Genomic DNA, 23495 nt, shown 5'->3' with positions numbered 1-23495 from the left:
TACTAGGGACCACCATCCCTCTTAAAAGCTGAAAACGTGTGCAAGTATTTAGTGCTCTATGAGGATTTTTTTTTTTTTTTTTTTTTAAGACTCAGGAAAAGAGCTGAACAAGTTTTTGGAGGGCTCTTTAGTCTTTGTGCAACTCTAGGTATGCATTGTCACTATATCCAACGTGGTAGCATTTACTGGTTTGTTGATTGGTTGGCATTGGACTTTGAACACCCAAACTGAATGTGAAAACCTATAGTTAGTAGCAAAAGGTAAATTCAAGTTACTGTTTCTCATAGACATCATACTCACCAGAGCAAGCACTGGCCGGACTTGCAAGGAAGACAGGGCAACTTTCCTTGTGCTGTGGTAAACCAGATTCTTCTCAGATTTGATGTTAGTTCCCCATGCCACAGGGAATGTGGAGGAGGGATTTGTTTGTATAAATATGAGTAGTGATCAGATGATATAATCTACATCCTCAATGAAAAGCCAAAATGAAAAGTCACAAGAGTTGTAAACCATCTATCAGCCATACCAGCTAGCACAGGCTTGAATCAAACTCGGCCGCGTGTGGACATGGTAGTGACAGAGCCTGTCTACAGATTTAGCTACTAGTGTAGCTCTGCCTCGTAGGCAACTCTTCCTAGATAAAATAAGTTAATTCTGGCATATAAGCTTCAATCCATTCTCAGTCAGTATATGCACATCAGTGGCAGCGCAGTTGCCCTTGCAGTTGCTCAGACTGCTTCCCTGTCCTGAGAACCACAGTCCCAAGGAGACACACTGCATTTCTGCTGCGCTGGTGTGGAGATGAAACCCAAGTGATTTATCATGCTGCCAGCTGGCCCGAAACAGACATTGGTCTTGTGTTAAAGCTGTAGTGAAAGAGAGCCTCAGGAACAGTCAGCAGAGCTCCAGTAAGGCCCACGTTTTGCAGGGTCCGTTGCAACCCACTGCCTCCACGCCTCTTCTTATTTAATATGGCCGGCACTGGAGCAAAAGCTTTTCTGAGTATTCCTAGTCTCATGACTGACTGCTTGTGATTGTCATATGAGTAGTTAGTATGTCCCTCTGCATTAGCCAAAACAACTATTTTTAGCAGGCAAGAAAGCAGCAGGGAGGTAGAGGTTTCAGTTGAGTGCGCTACAACCTTCTGTTATTCATAGATGGAGGAACTTTTTGGCACTTTCATTAAAATTATTTGGTTAGAAAGTGCTGTTTGCTTTCCTCTTCAGGAAAACCTGTATCAACAAGTAATTCCACTTGGAATATGCTGAAGTATTGGTTTACCCTGGAGTGGGGAACAAAAGCACTCTCCTTGCAAAGTCATTCATAAAAGCAGCGCAATGCACTAACAGATGTGACATCCCTGATAGTTGTTAGCATCCTGCAAAACAAAAATAGAGTTGGCTAAGTTACAATGAAAATTAGTGAGAAGAAAGAATAGTTAATTCAGTCTAATTTCAACATCAAATACAATTTAGTTTGGCCTGAGCAGGATGTGGTGCAGAATCACTTTTGCTGTTTCACAGAGGCCAGTGATAGTGCCTTATATCTGTATTTTCTCCTTTTCTCTCCATAACTCTAGGCTCTTATTTCTAGGTCAAAATGTCACTTAGGTACAACTCAAACATGCCTGTGAAGGCCTCCCAGAATACAGCACCAGCATAACCCTGCTCCACAGGCTGGATCTTAGCTTGGACCACAGGATGACCACAGGGGAGACCACCAATTGTTTTTTCAGAAGTATAGAGGCAGTGATATTAAGAGAATCATTTTGCTAGTACCACTTATTTCAGAAACCAGTATGAGGCCTAGGAGTTCTTTTTTTTTTTTTTTTTTTTTAAAGATATACTGGTGTTTCCTCCATGGAAACACACTTGCTAATATTCTCTTCCCCCCATTAAGGCAGGCCTTAATTAGTATGCACAAAATCATTTGAAGCATGTAACAACTTTTTCTCCATGTGTAAACGCTACCTATGAGGCTGTGCATATTCAGAATTACCTCTCCCCTCCCCTCCAAATCAGGACACTTAAAAAGTACCTTTAGGCTACAAGATCAAACTTTTAATCTCCCCCCTCAAAAAAAGAGCTAGCTGACATCATGAAATCCAGAAACTCAAGCTCTGAACAGAGAAGACCTTTTTCCACAGGACTTGGGATGAAGTTACAGAAATCAGCAACACTGCATTTTACAAGTTTTACCAGCTCCGTTTCAGGCTTCCATTTGTACACCAGAGATGTCTTAGCCTGCAGTCACTTTCTGGACGCATTTTGATAGCCCTGAGCTTCATTTTCTGCTCTCCTATTTTTAATACCTTCAGAGTATTTGTAAACTGTTTTTCTTGACTTTATTAAAGGCCCTTCTCAGTGCTACAGTAAGAATATCAAACTTGATGCTGTTTCTTTTTCCCCTCTATTCTTTTTTCTTTCTAGGGCTATTGCGTAAATTATGGTGTTTGGGAATCTATCGGTGATCAAAAGATACAAATCCAGTTTTGAGGAGTTAATATAGCAGAGTAAGAAAAAAGTTAACTGCTTTTTGTATTTAAATTGAATGATGTTTATTCGAAAAGAAATATTCCCAGTCCCCTTTCAAAGGGGCTTGTTTGCTGTGGTATACTTGAGATTAAAGCTTGAAAAAAAATTTCCCATAGATTCTGAACAGTCCATTTGCAAAACTAATAACTATTATAGAAACAATTACCTATTTGGCTAGTGAATATTTATGCGAGTTAAATGACTAACAGTCCAGTGAATAATAATTTTATCATTTTGTCACTGTTTAGCAATCTAGAAAGAACCAGTAATTTCACTGCTACTTGTAGTGGATCACATAGGTAGCTGAAAACTTAAGACCACAGCTGTGAATGTTTAACTACTGCAACCTCCCCTCCACCCCTCCCCCCCCCAAAAAAAATAGTTCTCCAGAAATAATCTGAAGTGTATGCACATTCTTATAAAGAATTCATGTAGTATGCACCAACTAGCTTTTGCTAGCATTCATTCTTTCCATTCCGGGGCAAGAGCTCATCAGACTAATATTATTGTCATACCTAAGAAATCAATTTCAGTAAAAAGTTGGTTGTGAAAATATGCTCAGTCTTTGTGACTTCAACAGTGCTATAGAAGTCCAGGATCAATAATCCAATATATAATTTGGATGTTGAAGAGCAGTAAGTCTCGCAGCTATACATGTAATAGCTAAGGATAAACTGCTGCTTTAAAATTAAAAAGTTCACTGGAAAAAGAGCTAGGATACAGTGATATAATTAAATAGTTCGCAGACATTAGAAATATTTTAGTGTAACCCACTGATCAGGAGAATCATTTCTGTTCTGTATCAGTTTTCCCTACAAGAATTTCAAAAACAATGATTTGAGAAAGGCAATCCAAAGTTGATTATCCTCAAATACAATCTAATAAAAGCACAGGCTACCAATAAGAAGGCTTCACCTGCATTTTAACACCAATCTCAAGCCCAATATTTGCACAGATTGTGTTTTCTTTCTTCCTATTACAGATAAGAGCAATTATCTATCTTTTCTGTTTGTCACAGTAATAACAGAGGAAATGCAGCTATTTTGGAAGGGGAGTTTACTCAAAGTTCAAGTCCCTAGCAGTATTGTAACATATTCTGGGAAACAGGCAGTTATTTTTTCTGGAAGTTTTCCCACCCTGCATTTACAACATGCCAAGCACATAATTGCTTTGAGTTGCCTAGCACACAGCCTCCTGGTTCCCAAAATATTAGAGCAAAGGCCACGGATAAGTAGTCAGCAACTGGTACACAGAACATTATTGCTTTTGCGGCAGAGTATCTGTAGAAGTGCAAAAGTATCAGACGTTAACTTGGTTATTTTTATTTTTTTAACCAGTTTTTGTACTGACTGCTGATTTATTACAACTGTTCACCACTGCACCTAGAGACAGGAAAGTTACTTCAGCTAAAGATAGTCTTTGAAAGCCATCTTGTCATACTTTACTGAGCTCCTCCACAATGGAATACATTTTCTAACCATTTTTGCTATTAAGAAGTTAAATGATTTGCCAAAGCAATTTACAGTTAGCAAAAGAGTCAGGAACACTACTACATGCACTAGACAATATGCATTTTCACAGTGGTAAAACAGAGAAAAAGCAACCCAGGGAAAAAGCAACTCAAAACTAGATTACTCAGGGATACTTTCAAGGTCACAGTATCAACATAAAGATAACAATCATGTTTTTATATATAAAATAAAAATCAAACATTTGCCATCTTTCAAATATTTTATTTTAGTACTTTTAAATATGTTTTAATACAACAAAGATATAAAACAATATATTAATTCAATCTGAGTTTAGAATCAAAACAATATTTACTTATTTACAGTACTTGCTTTAAACTTCACTGGCTTACCTTCCAGCCATTACATAATACTATTTTCTCCATGGGAACAAAATTGAAGTAACTGTTTAGTGTAAAAAGTCATGTTTCTACATCCCTATTATGTTATATACTGTGTACAATGCAGTCTGTGATTTCTTACATTTGACTAATTTCTCATTTATGAAAATTGAATAGAAAGAGACATCAAAACTAAGTTACAGTAAGTCTTTAACTATGTAGTCACTTGGCTAACAGGTCCGGTTACTGTGCTCCACATTGAACATTTTAAGTTCTTACACATCTATTACAAACTGGATTTGAAAATGTGCATCTCTCTAAATTATGCATGTTATATTCACTGCAACTTTAAGATACAAATGATAAGTACTGCAGAAACTGCTATATGAAAAGTTCACTGTTCACAATACTATAGTGTTTGAAGGGTTGTAAGGTTTTTCGGGATGGTTTTCTTAAAACAATGAGCAAGTCACCTGCGGGTTCACTCCAAAGGACTTTTTCCAGAAATACTGTTTCAATTAGGATAGTGACAACATGAAACATGCATCAGAAGTAGTAATCTATATGGATGACCAGTGATCTACCAATTAATTCCCGATTCAAAAAGTCTTACTAGCAAAACATAATTTAGAGCGTGCACTGGCTCACTACTAGGACTTCTGTCACACTCCCTTTAAGATTATGACAGTTCCATAGTCACAGGTCAACCTTCTAATAAATAATGCTAGATTATTCAAAACAACCACAAAAGTCAACATCCTCCACTGATTCCAGCACACTCTCCCATCTCTGCAGTGGCAGTTACATAGACAGAATAAAATACTATTTGTTATAGTCATTATTGATTACTTCTCCACTGTGACACTCCAAATCCACAAAATCCACATTTATTTGTTCAAGACATCTTGTATTTCTTCAAATAGATATTTAGTGATTAAGATTCAGCTCCACAATAGTTTTGGTGCTTGCAAACCTCAGCAGACATTAAAAAAAAAAAAACAGAGCGAAATAGAAACAAACAAGCACAACACTGAAGCATGCAAGTGCTGCTAAAAAGGAGATATTAACTGTTGCAAGAGACTTGTATTTATCTCAGGAGTTCCATCCTTCCCTCTTTTCCACAGATATTCTTTCTGGCATTAAAAAAAAGATACCACATATAGCTAGCCATGTAGAAGGGGGGAAAATAAGTATAGGAACCTTTAGTTTTATCTTTGCTAAGGGACTTTAATACTGCTAAATAACATTTCATTTAATGTTTGCATCTGAAATAGCTCCCCCCCCAGTCAATTTCACTGATTTCTTCTTCTTAAAACAGCTAACTGTCAAGGCTTTTGCCACACTTTGATGCATTTTTTAAAAAGCATTGGTTTGGGGGTTTTTTTGGTTCAGAACCCATTTAAGCAGTATTAAAAATTCTATTGGAACATTTTTTCTTCTACAACAGATGAAAAGTCAGGATAAACTGAAAAGAAAATGACATTATCTATTCCCATAACAGCATCAGTATACCATGGTATATGCAGAGTATGCACTTGCCATAATCCAAAAAGAGGCTTAAACTTAACAAGTAACGCTCACTGAAGTTAGTAATTAGTCATTTGCTTAGAGTTAAGCATATAGTTTGCTTCATCACAAGCAGTATACTTGCAAGATCCTTAAGTCTATCACCTTCCTATCACCTAAGTGTGTGCATACATGTACGTACGTCCACACATCCACCCCAAATATAACCCAAATTGATAGCACTAAGGAAGAGCTTAGGACTATTCCAAAGTCTTAAGTATTATCGGATTTGCCAAATTACCAAGAAAAAAAAAAAAAAAAAGCATATAAAGCACGCCTTCTGCCTCTTCTGTACATCCAGAGTTATTCAAAGTTAGACAGACTTTCTATTTGATTAATCTGTGCACCTGATAGTACCTGCTCGTGTTCTTCTTAGTCACTTGCACTCCCTGGGTAAAGAACTAACATGACTCATTCGTTACCCTGAATTCAGATGCGTGCACTCTCCCAGACCACACAAGATATGTGTGAGAAAGATGCAACAAGGAAGGCCAAAGGACTGGTGCATGAGCACAAGGGAGAGAGATCAAGCCCAAACATTTAGCATTATCTCTGAGGTCCACCAGTGTTCTGCTGCCTTCATTTGAAAAGGCTTGTCAGCAGCAGAGAAACAGTAAAAACCCTTTTAAAGCTTTTATTCCGTAAAAAGGAGGCACAGAATTGTAAGCCTGTCAGTTGCTTGCAGCTCATTTCTATTTAATTAACAATAAAATTTATTCTACCAACTCTAAGGACTAACCTGTGCTATTTTGCAAGTGAAATCAAATATTCTGTTTTCTAACAATTTCAAGTCTTCCACCTGTGTGTTTATAGAAAGAAAAAATTAACTTCCAGAACAGAAGACAGTTATAGCCTGACAGTATTTTAACCCAATCCAGTTCTCCCAAAATGAACCTCTCTATACCATGCATCTTGGACACAGATATATAGCATCAAGGAAATCAGCACAAAAAGAAAACATTTCTTTTAAAAAAAACACTGATAAGTAATGCTGACTTCATACACTGATTTACTTAACAGAATTTGAGAAAATAAATTCAGAAGTCTTACGTTTCAAAGTATTTAAACTCAATAAAAAAATCCTAGTATTGAAATGATACCTTTACTTCATGTAAACATCATTACACTGAGCTATACTTTAAAACTGTGCTGAGTGACTAAGTTTCAAAATTGTTTTTCAATGAAGACACAGGAGTGCCAGTTAGCACTGACATGGTTCTTTACAGAATCAACAGCTTTGCAAGTTTAATTGCATACCTTTCCCTATGTTATAACTCAGAATACAACCCTGCACATCATGAAAACAGATGGTTTCTTAAGAGTATAAAACAGCATTCATAACTGTGCATGCATTACAAAGACAAATTAAATTAGTAAATAAAATTCTTATATCAAGTTTCAGGAGGAATGTTCAAACTGCCTTTCCTAAATCAGAAAGGCAAGGACAGCAAATGAGTAAGTCTTTCACAATATATTCTCTTTTTTGTTAAATATAAGCATACTCCCCCAATTTGGATGGCAGAAGCCATTAGGCTACAGTGGATTGAACAACACAGTATTATACTTGCAATTTTGCTAAAAATTGGAATGTTACAAATACAAAAGTCCGTAGAACAGAACAACGTGTGCTCAATGCACTTGGTACAGATACTCTAAGATGTACAATTCCTCTGTGAAATAGGAGCTAAATTAAGTTACAAAAGTAATATATTATGACGAGAGGAAGACTGTCAAGTTAGTAATTATTTCTAGTACAAATCAGATTTATAAAAGAAACTTAGAGAAGTAGACCACAGTAGGTTACAAACTTCCAAATACAAAATTGTCTGGCAAGATTCCACCAAAGGGATTCTTTTCCATGCAAATGTATGTACATTATGGTCATAAGCGAGTCTGTACCAAGCTCAAAAAGTTTCACGCAACTTCCCAAGGCTGACTTACACTACCTTTCACACTATCTTCTACAAATACCACCTATTCTGAAATGGCAGTAATTTAATTAAAAGGGCTACATGCTTTTTGCAAGTTGCAACTTACACCTATCAGGCTAAATCTCGGCATAAGCCTAATTTCAAATCTCTCCCACCAATGGTAGCAGTCTTCTTATAAACCACTGCATAAGAAATCACCAGCTGTGTGATCCCCTGCTTACATATTACACACTCAGAGTGATTTTTATAACTAGAACTAAACTGCTAATGGTACTTTTATCTTTCAGTGTAGTAAAGAAATTAAGAACTAGTCTTTCTTCATACTTGTTAGAAGAACAAAACTGTATATATATATCCAAATATACTGTGTATATATATCCAGAGATATTCACCATACTGTTGACACCAGAGTGATAAAACATACCTTAAAATAGAAAGATCAATATGAGCACTACCTCCAAAATTCACTATTACACTTTTCCTGAAAGATTTACTACATGCATTTTCCCCATTAATTTACGGGACAGTAAAATACGTGAAGATAACTATTGTATTTTTCCTCTGTTAAACAGATGCTCATAAAAAGCATGCATAGGTCTGGATATAAAGCAATTAAAACCACACAGAAAAGTTATTTTGTGGCTTTAAAAGCACTAAAGCTAAGTTAACTTTACTTTCAGTGGACGTAGCATTTATTTCTAACTCATTTATTGAAACACGAAAGGGAAAACTTGCGAGAGCTAGAACAACTGCATAGACAACTGATAGATTTGACTAAATAAGCTCTCATTAAAAAAGCCACACAACAACACGTCATCACTACATACCCACAAGGCAGACTTTCATTTTTGGCATCCTGTAGACAGACTGTTTACATTGTCAATTATACTTTAAGACTTGATACTTAACGAGTGAGAGATCCTTTCAGCACGGAACATCTGCATTCCTCATTATGACACAATACTCCTCAATCCTTAGGTGCACAGAGAGTTCATTTTAAAAATTAAATTATGACTTTTAAAAGAAAGTCAATGTAAAGTACTAATTTTTAAGTCAGTATGTGTAAAGGCTGACATGTCAGATAACGGAAAGTATTTGGACCTCTAAAAGAAAGGTTATATTCAATACAAGCACATATTTGAGGTTAAACATCCACATAGAACCTTATAAAGGGTAACAGTCTTCTGGTTCATATTCGTGATTCAGTGATTGCCTTTACCCATCTCTGTCTTGCTTTCTATTTAAGCAAAAACAAAACAAAACACATCCCTGTGAAGTATGGGATAGCCTGTTCTATGACCAAGAATCGTAAGAAACGAGACGACGAGGAGGAGACCACGGAGTGAAAAATGTTATTTTATATCCCCCCAGCTAGCCTTGTAGGGTCTTGGTCATAATGCTTTACAAGCATCTGAATTAACCCATACATTCCTCAGCCAATCAATCTTTTCATTATTGTAGGTTTTGAAAAGGGCCAGCAATACTCATTGGGAACAGTACCATTAACATTGCATTCAAAAAATGAAAACATAGGAAACCAGATCCTTGCTCTCCGACTCTGTTGATATGCTCTAGTATTAGCCAATGTATGATAATATAAGAAGAGTCTTGTAGTGATGTAAAAGGCAATGAAGACATCTATAGAATAATGTTCATGTGCGGCCAAAATGAAGAAGATTCCAAAGAGATTCAGGACCCAGGACAAAGTATGCAAGAAGTTCCAGCTCCTTGGAGTATCTAAGAGAAAAAAAGAGAAAGTCTGTCTTCGGACTGTCTGAAAAACCTGAGTTATTACCAAATCCATTCCTAGACAATGGAAGTTTACAGACAGGTTTTTAATCCACAAATATGATTAAATTACTGCCTTCATCTTGAAAGCCTGTTGATACATAACTGGTTCAATAAATTCAGCGACAGCAAGCACAAGCTGTAAGTGTCAATTACTTCATCGCTTAATTTACAAATACAGCTGCTGTTATTCATTTCTGGATCAACAGAGCATCCTAAAATGATTTAGGGACATGCAAAGCCAAATTCCTTGTCCAACACACTTCCATTAATGAAAATCATGCCTTATTTAGTATTAAAGGGGGAAAGAATGTTCATAAAGCATTCATAATTCTGCTACTGCAGTCATTCCATCACAGCTGTACTCAAACTAATTACCTTAGCTTGATATATAATGCAGATTGCACATCATGATTACAGAAGAGCATTACTGTGTTATATCTTCCCATTCATTTTGAGATCTGATATTTTGGCTGTACAGATTACACTAAAGGAACACTTAGCCTGAGTTCTTCACTGATAGAGGTCATTGGCAGATATGAAATGAAGTGTGTAAGGAACAGCAAAGCACAAGCGATACCTTCCCCAATATTTTCCCAGTAGCAACCTAGAAAGCTTTTCCAAGTTTCTTGGGTCCCCTCCTCCCCACTTCTCAAATGGGCCCTACTTATTCTTCCACTAACCCACATGGTGCTGTTCCTTTTCTGTCTGGAAGAGAACACTCATGAACCTGAGAAAGAGCACAGCAGTATGAATGTATCTTAGTTTTAATGCTGCGCCCCATGCCTTTAGTCGATGGTAAGCAGTATCATACTCTTAATAGTTAAGCATATTTAAATATTGACACTCTGTACTTACATTCTGTGACAAAGAAGTTGAGCATTGTCAGGACAACAGTATGGCCACTGAACATGTAATCTCCGCACGTATGTACTCCAGTCAGAGTCATACCAAAGCCACTCCATATTGCAAATGCCCGCTGTAGTTTTGCCCAAACATTGCCATACAACTAAAAAGACAGTGACATTAACCTTCAGTAAATATTTTTTTTAAAAAAAAAATCACCTTCTTAAAATTATACCATAGATAACTGAACATTAGCAGTCTGACAGTACGTATATCTAATATCATTTATCATTTTGGGCTTTTATTAAAATACAAATTAGCATACATTTGAATTTTATTGAGGCATAGTGAGTCATACTAGTAACCACCTCTGACGAATTCTGAAATTTAAAGGAAGTATTTTGTTGCAAGCAATTTACTTACAGCGTCTGCCACCAGCTTCTTGGAATGTATTCTACCTCCCAACGTATCATTGTCAGTCTTCCAATATTAAACATGTCGCAATTAAAAGTTAAGATAAAAATATGAAATCTTATGTTCTACACCTCTCCCTCAAAGGAGTGAAGCCATGCACCCAACAACACAAAAATGCAATTACTCCACATTCAGCTCTTCCTCACTAAGTCTTGGTTTGCCTTAGGTTCCCATTTCTGTGATGTATCATCTCCACTTCGTATTGTGAAATACTCTTAATACCCCCTTCTACCTTCCCTAAATAACTACCTTCTCTCCAAAGTGAAAAATGCCTCTAAAATCCCTAAGAATGCATACCTGCATAATGGGAATTTGGGAGGTGGAGAAAGGGGAAGATGGGACATGCTGTTCTTACAAACACACATCTAACATTATGGTCACAACAATCTTAGGCATAGATTAAATTAAAGAGAGAATATTTTAAAGCATCATTGTTTTTTTACCTTTCCAGTACACTGCAGGTGCTGGCCTGGCACAGAGAGTGAGGTAACGAACATTGTAATGCAACGTAATAAGAATACTGTCCCCATGAGGCTGCACAATCTTCGCAGAAGTATAGATCTGTGAAAAGTACATAGGAACTAACAGTAAGGATCCAGAACTCACAGTAAGAATCCTAATATATTGTATTACTAAATTAAGAAAATGACAAAAGCAGCTTTTCACCCGTCCAGGCAATCCCCTCCCATGAAGTCATTTCACTACTGGTCCCCAACCTTCATCGCAAGTTTGTGGGCGGGGGGATGTTTCATTTTGTTTTTTTAATTGGTACTATAACGGTATGATTCCACATGACAGGATGAGACAACATAACAAGCTCATTGCCACCAAAAAGGATAGCCCCATTCCTCTGCAACTACGCTTGTACTAGCTTTGACGCTCACTTGTTCTGTTAGTGAACTGATAAAACTCAATAAATTGGTAAAAATCTAATTTAAAACATGCACACATAAAAAGACTTTCTCCCTTCAGTGGCAGCAAGCTGCTAGGTCGGCTCAGTCAGCTTGTGGTATTTCATTCGTTTTCTTCTTATACACAACCTTGTAACAGTACAAGAATATAAACAACTCCCTGAAATACGTAGGTTCTGAAGAAAATTGCACATAGAATTAAAAGTACATTCAGATCACTCCTTCATAACGTTCACAAGTCAACAATCTTAATTAAACTCCCCCAACCTATTTTAATGAGACATATTAGAAGTTTATCATTTTTTCTAATTGCAAGTCTTAAAGAGTCATAAATTCTAGTAACCGTCCTTTCTCTGAATCAAAGCATCAGTTAAGTTGAACTTACACCATACCTGTGTTTGTGAAGGAGAAGAACCAACAGCCAAATATAGCAAAGAATTACACCACACACTTCAGTCATAGCAAAAGCCCATGGTATCCTAGGGACACTAAAACAATGATGAATCAAGAACGTTAACTCACAATACCAAAGCCTAATTGTTCTTTCTAGTCTCAGTATTTAAATTACAAGCACATCAATTTGTAAGCTCTAACTACAGAACTAACTTGCATTACTCTGAAAACAGTTTAAATTACAACCAAAAATTGCTAACACAGACTTTAATTTGTTAAGTCTGGATTAAACATGATTTATATTCATTTCTAATTACCTTATCTCTTTCTAATAATGTATTTTCAGCAGACACACACATGGACTTCACTAAGTCAAAGAAAATCTCTAGAATACTTTCTAATACTTCACACATGTGATTCCATACCAAGGTGTGTTCCTTTAACATCCATTTTCCCAGTGATCATCTCCATCCTGACACATTAACCTGTACCATATCTACTACGCTGCATTTGCAAGAATGCCATGTCAACACAATTAATGAAATGCTGAAAAGCTTAAAACTATAAATACAGGTAATCAAGTAGGACTGCTCAGAAAAGTATTAGGAAAAAAATTACTTTCAAAGATAGATTTCAGTGATAATTCCTATACAGAAATCTTCTAGCCTTTCTTGTCAAAATATTTAATAGCTTCTTGCACACATACAGCACTAGTAGCAGTTTCTACTCTAACTTCATCAAAATACAGTTTGACAGATTTCAGTAGTTTGCTCCTCAAAATTCTTTGTTCCCCTTTGATACGATGAAGTAACAAAACACTCTTCAAATGCTAGCTCTGCAGTAATCCTCCGGCATTGTTACGTGGGCTGCTGCCTTCCAGCCTCATCCATCCTCCCGCCCACTGAATGCGGTGTTAGTGCCTGAAAACAAGAGTCCAGCAATGGGGTAACTCCCAGTTTCCCTTCTCCATTCTACTCTGCTGGGTGCAGTAAATTCTTACCAAGTGACATCCACATTTGATTTTGCACACTTACTCAAAAAATTAACCCTACTGACCTCACTAGAACAATTAATGAAAACAGATTGCTGGCAGGAATAAGGAGACCACGAGACTAAGTTCTTAGACAGTTTATCTTGTCTTCTTAAACTCTCCAGCCATTAAGTTCTCTGTGGTTGCACATCCTCAAATCATTTATCCCCTATTAAATTTCTAGTCAAAGACCAGAATTTCACCCCTGTGAATGTGTATCTTTTCAGACTGAAGTGGAGTATTTTCTTTAACACTAAAATATGAGCAGGCATTGCATAAAGCATGACAATGTTTTAGCACATAGATACTCTCTGGTTAAAAATATGCTGTTAAGCCTACTTCAGTGTCCCCAAGCCATCTTCAACAAGCACACAGTGCAGAGACAGCATGAAAAGCAGCATCAGTGCTATCTATCACCTTTCAACTTTCTTGCTCACAGGCACCTGGCTTACCAGCTACCTCAAAGCAGAAGAAAGTGTATCTTCTTCACAAAGGTAGCCATCAGTGGGCTGCTGGTACTCACAGACAATTCAGAATTACAACAAGGACATTCCTTCATCAGAAGTTTTCCTATATCAAGGCATAAAAACTTGATGGTAACACCTGGCACACAGCTGCTTATCTATGCCAGCTGACCACTTTTTTTTTCTATATACAGAAATCAAGAGAAATACATCCAGATTTACTTTAACAAAACCTTTCAGGCATGGTGGAGAAAACCAAAATAGTTCAGTATCCTCCAGGAACTCAGACAGCAATTTCTGTGGAAGATGCTCTTCCTTCCTTTCTAATTTCCAAAGTAAATAACTACTTTGGATAGGTCAAACAAGTAAATATATCTATGAATGAAGCTAGGTTCCAACCCCAAAAGTTCAGCTTTTATCAGTAAGACTCTTCAAAGGCCTGTTTTCTTCCTTTATTTCAACTTTTCTCAGATAAAAGTAAGTAACTGGTTTCAAAAGAAGAAAATAACATTTGCCTGCATATCCCACAAAACTTAATTCCTAGTTATGCAATGATTAAAGACTATAGGATGCATATGAGAACAATATTTTTTAAAAAAAGTTAATCTTTGAGAGCCTCAGGTATTATGCAAAACCTTCAACAAAAGCTCTTAAACTCACTGAAGGATGGACTTATCAGCAAAGCAACCACCCCTTGCTATTAACATTGCAGGTTCAACCTCTTAAGCAGATTTCTCAAAAACACACATCCTAGAATGATAGGATGGAAGAATTTAATCCCTATATTGTAGGATTAGTTACTATTAATAGTTAAAGTTGTAGAAATATAAACTGGGTAAAACAGCTCACTTTTCCTCTGCTAAGACTAAATCTCTACTTCTAACTGAAGCACATTTCAATCTTAACAGAAGGGTCTAATACATTCAAAATTATTATTTTTGCAGAAGTACCTTCAAGAGCATATGAAGCTTTTTAAACAACCAAGAACAGACAACCCATGCTTTAACCATCAATTTATTGGTTTATTAAAAAAAAAAAAATCTTACCTGTCTAGAAATATGTCTGGTAGAGGTGGATATGTTTGCATGTCAGGTACTCGCTCATGTACTATAACCATAACAAATGATGTAAAGCCAAACACTATGAAGACATATACACAACTTAAAACTGTCTTCCAGTACTCTGGGTCCAACCTTCGCATACAATGTTTGTTTTTTCCATTTGTGTATTGATACTGATCACCATTCAAGTCAGTAATCGGTCCATCATAGTCCCGAGGTACTTCACCATTACAAAACCAATCTGTACCTTGAAGCGAACCAACATTAGGGCACACCGTGCTAAGATGGCTATCACTGCTGTAACCCAGCTCTTCTAGGACATCAATATGTTGTTTTTGTAGTTTGCGTATGGATAACATTAGCCTTTTGATATCTCCCAGGACCTTGATTTCTAAAGGAGGGGATCGTAAGTCATATTCAGTAAGTGTCAGTAACGTAATTCCATCTAGCCTGTGTCTATTGCACAAAATATCCACGTATTCACAGAAGCCTTCTTCCTTCAGCCACCTGGCCACATTCTTGGTAGTCCAACGTCGAATACAAAGCTGGTTATTGCCTGCCATCATCCTTCTCTGTTCACCAATAAAAGACCTGTTATATATTGGAGAAAGACAAGACCTAAATGTTTAGTAAAAACTACTGAAATGTCAGTGTATCTTGTGCATTTCTAGATGCTTAATAAGCCGAAGAACTTTTACACAAGAGCCAGCTTAAAAAAGCAATTCATTATGCAAATATTAAAAAAAGTTTTTTTTGTTTTTTTTTTAAACAAATTCAGGTTAACTCACTCCTAAACAGAAATAGAAACTTAAAGTCACCCAGAAAAATAATGTATTTCCTAAGGGTACCCAGTCTAGCTCTAGTCTCTTGTATTAAAAAAAAAAAGTTAGTTAATTACACCAGGCAATTAAAAAAAAAAAAAAAAAGATTATTCTGTTTAAAAACCTGCTTAAACATTATTCTTTTCTACTATTTGCAATTCCTCAACTAAGCAAGAAAGGATAGTCAGGAATCATATAAAACCAAATTAAGACTAAAAAACATAAATAAAATACATACAATACATATTTATTAATAAAATAAATAAAAGTACACTACAGGTCCAAAACATTCCACTGTTCCAAAAATACATACTGAAGCTTTGGTGGCTTAAATCCCTAATAAACTTAAGCCAAGGTATCTACAATAACTAGGTATATGTTAAAGGTGCAGTCATCGTATTTCAATATGTTTCCTTCAGAATAATCAAGATAGATACCTATATACTGTAAATCATTTAAGATGCTCACCTTTTAAAATAAAACTAATGCTCAGTTTCTAGTAGTGTTAATTCCAATCTCATCTTTAAACAGGCAATATTAAAGCAATATGAAAATAGCATTACAACACAAAGATAGAAAAAAAATGTATTCTCTATGAAGAGATTTCCTCAGTAATCGTTTTCTTAACTCAAATAGTGTTTGAAGAAAGTCAGGACATCCTAGCAACATTTTCTTCACACGGAACTAATAATTGTAGACAGTAGTGCTAGTCCATACCAGCACAAGTAATTTAATAGTTTTAGAACAAAAATGATCTATTGAATACAACAACAACAAACAACCAGAAAGGCTACCACCAATACAAAACTAATGAAAAGCTTATCCAGTATTTAAGAACTTAAGAACAGCAACACAGAATGAATTGGCGCCTAATTTGTTTTGTGTCTTATGTATAGCTATCCTCTAAAGAATGGCTATAGTTTTACAACTCTTCCGTACTAGAAAAAGCATTTAATTTACTAGATTCCTTCAGTCATGGTGACAATCAAATCACACACACAAAAAAAAGAAGCTAATACAACACACTAACTGCCATAAACGTATAATTCAAGATATTCAGAGAGAAAATAAGGAAACTTCTATTTTATTTCTTGTTTAGCTTCTGTATGTGGTAAACACAAATATTCAACTTGAAGTTTTACATAGTTTTCAGGGAATGCAACCTGAAAAGGTAGAACTCTTGGTCCCATCAGAAGCTTTCTTACTAACTTTCCTTTTTAAAGAGGCACTGTACCTATAATATTACTTCCTAAAAATTCACATTTGCTAATTTTAGAAGTAGCACTTTACACAATTATTGGATGCAACCGTTTTTTTCCAGCTTATATCTAATAGGACCAAATATTCTTCTTCAATATTAGCAGAGATTCAATTTTGTCCATCAGGATTTTACATTAATGCAAAATAAATCTTTTAGAAGAAAAAAAATGAAAGCACAAATCACAGTTGCCATTTTAAAGGATTAAGGAAGTGTTACTTCTAAAGATATTCTTCTCACTGGAGTTGACTGCATACTGGAGAGTATGCACTTAATGCATGGGTTAAATTTCTTAAAACTCTATAAACAGTCAATAAATATATAAACTTCAATATCTTGATACAAATAGTTCTAAGTCATCCACAAACCACTACTGGAGTCTCTGTATTTTCTGTTCTCTTCCTTCTTCACACAGGAGAGTAGCACACAAGTTATTTGTGTAAATACAAACACCATTATACACAGCATATAAATATCATACAGAAAATTGATTTTAGTGAGTAATGAAATTGTCTGCAAGTAATAATAAAAACAGCTTCTACTTAAACTGACAAGTCTGCCACTTTTTGCACCTGAAAGCCTTCTTGAATCCACACTTTTTTCTTAGGATAAAAAAAAAATCCCACTACTATGAGCTCCAAAAGGCATAGCCCTCTCTTCAAATGTAGACTTACTTATTAAGGTGCAAATTCTAGTTAGCAATATTTGTCCATTTCTGTGGTACCTGGCTACTTTTTAAAATCTTGTACAACAAATCTCTCTACTTCAATCACACAGTTACTAGCAAAAGAAATTATAACATTTAATTAGTAATTAATGATCAGTGCTAGCTGATCTGTTTTCTACTACATCCTGTTTTGTCTTAAGTAAAAAGTTTTATTGAAAGTTAATACCCCACCACACCAAAAAAAAAAGCCACACCCACTTGAATCACCAGTCTGAACTTCTAGCTTCTCTTGCTCAGAAATACAGATGAAACAATAAGGACAGAATTTGTTAACTGTAACATTACAGACAGGATAATACTAATCATTGCAAGTTTTCTAGGAGCAGTAAATTTTAAACACTGCCAAAAATTCACTCAAGTTACCAATCTGTCTTCTAACCAAGAGGGTCAAGGCAGGAAACTCTTCTTAATTTACAACGATTCTGTCTGTGTGTTAGAAGTCAAGAATCCTCACATCAACCTACTATTTATTCATCCAGCACTGCAAGAATAAAATACAACTCCCATATTACCTGCAATAAAAGTGACCTTTTAACACTGAGTAAGCATACCCCAAGATGTCAAAGGTCATTACTGAAAGGGCTGGATCTGGGAGAAAGTTTGCATCAACTTATGATGCATCTGATAGGACCTGCTCCTATTTGTAAATGTTGTCAAAAAAAGAAAGTTGAGCAATTGAAAGACAAAGCACTCAACAAAATGAACAAGCTCTTAAACAGTATACAAATGCAAACCATTCCATATAGCTCATATTGAATTTCACCTTTACAACAACAGTTAAGTTCAGTTTCTATGCCAACGCAATTTCTTTAAACTTGGAAGCTGCATTCTCCTTCAGACTACTTATTTACAGCCACTTTTGTGGTCTACACAACAAAAAGCACTTTTCCTAATAATCTCAGCACCTGAAGCACACCACAGATCTCTATGCCCAACTAGTAAACGTTCATTTACGAAGCTTAACAAAATTGACGACTTACAGACCAGAAGCACAGATAATGATAATCCTGCCTTCTGGCAATTGTTTCACCCTAGTGTTTCAACATGGACTTCAATACAGATTTCATTTATAACATGACCAGTCTGCATTGCAAGACTGACCAATGAAACAGAAGAGACCAAGTCACCTAGATAATGGTACTTGTCTCTTAACAGAAAACAGCACTGAAAAGTACTTTTTGCCTCCTACATTCCTCATTTTATCTCTGAAACCAAATGAAATATACATAAGTAACAGAGCAAGCAGGAACCTAAGTGCCAGGGGGCAGAAGATACATTTTTTTCCCCAACATCAGCAATGTCTGCAGCCAGCCAGTTACTTGCTTTCCTGTTACTGTGGTCTTACATTTAGTCAGTTCATGAGTAGCACGCATCATGTGTTCTATTTCCCTTTTTCCTTCCCTGGCCTTTCTATTAACAGCATGAATAGAACTGAATAAGAATCTGTGTGTGTGCATGCACATACAATGTTTTCTAAAAAAAAATGTTATATTATGAGCCATGTATATTTCTAGAATTTGGCTATGGCATTTTAAAAGACAAAGTGCCTGACATAGACACTGTATTCCAGCTGTTAGCTCAGTATGTTTCCTAAATGCTTATTTAAATATAGAAAATTAATCTCTCTCAAAATGGTTATCTACAATTTGCATCATGTTTTCCACTACTAAATTACCACCAGTCAAACATCAAGTAGCTCTGTGTTTATAACTTTATAACAGACTGAGTCAGTGTATTGAACTAAAAATGTGGAAAGCTGGATATGATTATCACTATTACAGCCTGGGGAAAGTAGTATTAATATACTAACATTTGGCTATGATTCTGTTACAGAAATAAAACTTGATTACACTAGAATCATAACTGAAGAGTTAAATGAAATTCTAGTCATGTTTGCAGCAGAGCACAATACTAATTGAATTAGTTTACTCCAGATATGCATGCAAAATCCTACCGTCATCATTACTCTGTTCCACGGTCTGGCCATGCATGCCTGGGAGGCAAAGCCTGTAGCTCTCTTTGCTGATATGCTTCATGATTTCTTTTCCAAATAGGTTCAAATCTTGCCATCCTTGAGAGGAGTTTTAGGCAGCACAATGAAGAACTATCAAATATCAAGTGATTTAACCTACATTTTTGCACAGAAGGTTTCAAGCTGAAGTACAGACAAGTCCAACTAACCCCTTCCTTTACTGGGTCAGTTGGCCTAAGAGTAAAACACCTCACACCTCAGGTGAAAAGCTTTTCTGCATAAAGTCTGCTGTTTGCACTGCAGACATGACCCAAGTTTGAACACTTGGCTCCCTTGCACAAAAAGCGCCATAAACATATATATATGCTGAGCCAACTTGCAATAGTAATGCTACTGTCACATACCAACTTAGAAACACTGGTGCTGGAAAAAGAACATACAGCACTGCCTTGTTATGCACAGAGTCTCAGATTTTCTGTTGACTGGCTTTAGAAGCTTATCACTTGCTTTTCTTGAAAACTCTTGAAGTTCTTCAGCATTTTAAGCAAATAGAATCAAAGGTTTCATTGCAATACAGTATATAGTAATATAGTCATCTGATTCTTACCTAAATGCCACTATACGTAGTGAGACATCTCGTAAACAAAAGGAGAACAAGAAAACTTGCATTAAAAAGATGCAATTTTAAAGTTATTTTTAAATACAATAGCTTCTGCTGTATATATGACTGATGAAGCACAGAATTTTCTTGAAGCAAGCTTACAACAACTTCAAATGCAGAAAAATTCCCATAAAAAAATCTGCATTCTGTTTTTCTTAGGGACTTTGCAATCAGAGTTGTTTCATAAACATTCTTAGTAAGTGATATAATCAGCAGTATTTTAATTGTACTCAAAAGTCTTACTGCTTTTCCTGAAGGCACAGTAAGAAATCTCTTAAAGTAAGATGTTTAGCTTAGTCTATGTCTTAAATTTTAAAACTATGAAGGAATATGTGTTTTTCTAGCATTACTTGTTAAAGTGCTGCACTATGGAAAATAAATGTAAAGTTTACACTTAGAAATTCAAAGATTTGCTCCATATGCTTAGAAGACTCTTTCTGTCGGAAAGTAAAGCTGACAGCAGGTATTCGAGAAAATCCTGAAAGTTAAACATATTTGCCTTAAGAACCACTAAAGTGCTGTTACATATTGCAGCAAGCTGAATAGTGTATGTACTGCTCCTTGACTTTTACACATCATTAAATCAAATGGATTCTACTGTACTCAAGTGAATGCTCTTAACAGCTCACTTCTAATCTAATAACTAACCAACAAAACATTTTTCACCCTGCCATCATAATTCAAGGTGCACAAGTGATTTTTGAACAACTGAACAAATACTTCCACGCTCAAGTTATCTTAGAACATAACTCAAGAGTATTTTATTAGTATTTGTACAAGACCTTCAACACTTCACATTTTAAAAGTCAAATGTCAAGTGTTTTTTTTTTTTTTTAGTTCCCTTCTGTAACCTCAAGAAATACTATATCCATCTGGTAACAGCGTGTTTGCTGTTGCACATCCAACTTACCAGAAAAGCAATGTGGGTTTGCTTCTCTTTCACCTCCTCCTTTCCCCCCCCCCTTACCTTAAGATGAAAATACAGGGGAGATATGAAAGATCTATACATCCAGATTAACACTAGAGCAATACCAGAAGTGAAACTGTTCTTATTCTCTACAGTCACTTATAGTCTGCTTCCTACTCCACTGAAAATCTAGGAGCCTTCCTCATTTTAGAGGCATTAAATTAAATAAGAAAGGGATACCAATTAAAAAAAATATGATTATCATTAAATATTTTTAATGTAATAGGCTTGTGTATCTCAAGCAGCTTAGTGGACTGCAATACTGAGCTCTGTAAAAGAAAATTGACAGTGCAGAACTGGAAAGATTGCAATTTCTAGGCCAACCAGTGTTTTTAATTGTATAACACGGAAAAAAAACCTGTCAGAAAGATCACATCACATAGCAAACAAAATAATCTAAAATCACTGCTTTTTACAGGTGTACCAAATGTTTTCTCCCCCTTAAGTAGCATTTTCACAGCTTATACTTATCTAATTTCCCAATTAATTTCTGTCTACTAAGTATAAAAATCACTTTGCCCCAATCCTGCAAATTGTTTTTGCCTTTTTCCATATCACACAAAGTAAAATAAAGTACAAAACAAAAGGAATTTGCTTACCTCTGGTATCCAGCAAAAGGCACCTACTACCAAACATGAGGGGTATTTAAAGGTCAAGAAAAGTCTTGTGGAGTTTTCACCACCCCAGAGCACAGCATCATCAGCTGCTCTGTACAGACGGCACATACACAGTGTCCAGTTGCATAAAGGAACTCTGTGGAGAGGAAAAATACTTTTTAGTGCAAATCAATCTTCTATCACTTTATTTTACAACACTAGCAGCATTTTTTCCCCTGAATTGCAAATGGAGAAGTCAAATATAAACCATCAGACCATTTCAACTTCAGTTAAAAACCAATAAAATGTCAAACACTAGAACTCATTTACCTCTTCTTCCATTAACTTATGGATCTTGAAAAAAATACATCCTTTTCAAATATAATTACAACAAGAATTAGAAAGGTGTAACATCAGCAATAATTAAGTGAATAGTTTGAGAGGCCACATAATGCATCAGCTATGTAGACTGTAGATTTGGCACACTGAATAACAGTTCCTGCAAAGTTAACTTTCTAAACATACTTAAGACTTAAACTCCCATTAAAAAAAGAAAAATAATAATAAAAAAAGCTTGCTGGGCAAGGTTTGGGCAGACTGCTCCATTTAATCATGAAGCTTAAAGAGCACACATGTAAGACAGCAATGGCACTTACTCACATTCCACACTGCCTTGCCAATTAATTAATCAAATTCTGCTTACTCAACCACTTTTTACAAAAGAGCTAAATACTGTGTCCTCAAAAAAAAAAAAAAAAAAAAAAACCACCAATTTTACACCATTGACTGAAGGAAAAAAAGTTTCCAAAATATCAGCTTGGACGTGGTACAATTGTTTCTACATCTAACTGTAAAACTGACACACAACGTAAGTACTTGACATTATTTCCCCAAAGCAATTGTTTGGTTGGTTTTAATACCTATGTTAGCCTTGACAGCAATTTGTCTTTCTTAATAGACCTTAAATACTAAAAGAGCACAGGAACAGTGCACAACTAAGCTGCCCAATACTTGACATGTTCCTGCTCCGCAGACTACGGAGTTTGCCAGCGATCTGCTAAATGCTTGCATCTGCAGTTTTTTTTTTTTTTTTTTTTTAGTTGTTGACCAGCATCAAAATATGAAGCTTACAGAGTTTACAAAAAATAACAAGTCACAGAAGCCTAGGAAGTGCCAGAACTCTAATCTTTGCCATCAAAGAGGTGAAGACGGCAACACAACCGACTTTCAGCTTCTTCGCGGACCGCCGGTTCCTCCGAGCTCGTAGCCGGGCCCCTCGGGGGCCCAGCACCGCCTCCGGCCAACGCGAGGCGAGGCCGGGCAGCCGCGCCGTGACAGACGGGCACACGCTGCCGACGGAGAGGCGCGTTTCTCAGCGCAACGACAAAACACGACCGAACTCCATTTTCCTTTCCCGGGCAGCCTCCGCGGCACCCCCCAGCCCGGCCGCCGCGCTGCCCGCCCCTCCGCCCCGGCCGGCCGGGCGCCGCCGCGGCGGGCGGCACCGGGAGCCGGAGCCGGCGCCGGAGCCGGCGCGGGGCTCCCGGCCGCGGGGCGGCCCCGCCGGGGCCGCGGCGCCGAAACGCCCGCGGCGCCCTCACCTGCGGCGGCGGCGCTACGTGGCGGTGCCGCAGCGCCCCGGCGCA

At 36.6% G+C, this 23495-nt stretch overlaps 1 protein-coding gene across 3 annotated transcripts in view; it reads right to left on the bottom strand.

Annotated features, from left to right (window-relative positions):
* Positions 1–4246: 4246 nt before the first annotated feature.
* The window catches only part of SAMD8 (sterile alpha motif domain containing 8), a 41528-nt gene continuing 22279 nt past the window's right edge, over positions 4247–23495 (bottom strand). The window contains exons 1-7 of one of the 3 annotated variants that reach the window (XM_062579547.1): positions 23075–23106; positions 21853–22006; positions 14833–15438; positions 12292–12387; positions 11432–11549; positions 10527–10677; positions 4247–9617 (exon numbers count right to left, since the gene is read on the bottom strand). In XM_062579547.1, coding sequence (XP_062435531.1) covers positions 9313–9617; positions 10527–10677; positions 11432–11549; positions 12292–12387; positions 14833–15413 — 1251 coding nt within the window. In that variant the 5' untranslated portion in view covers positions 15414–15438; positions 21853–22006; positions 23075–23106 and the 3' untranslated portion in view covers positions 4247–9312. Of the gene's footprint in view, positions 9618–10526; positions 10678–11431; positions 11550–12291; positions 12388–14832; positions 15439–19607; positions 19696–21852; positions 22007–23074; positions 23107–23495 lie in introns of those variants that run through there. The other 2 variants (XM_062579546.1, XM_062579548.1) reach the window with 2 other exon arrangements.

The sequence above is a fragment of the Rhea pennata genome, chromosome 7 (genome assembly GCF_028389875.1).
Source record: "Rhea pennata isolate bPtePen1 chromosome 7, bPtePen1.pri, whole genome shotgun sequence".
In the NCBI taxonomy this organism is placed as follows: Eukaryota; Metazoa; Chordata; class Aves; order Rheiformes; family Rheidae; genus Rhea; species Rhea pennata.
This window is presented reverse-complemented; position numbering and strand designations above follow the sequence as displayed.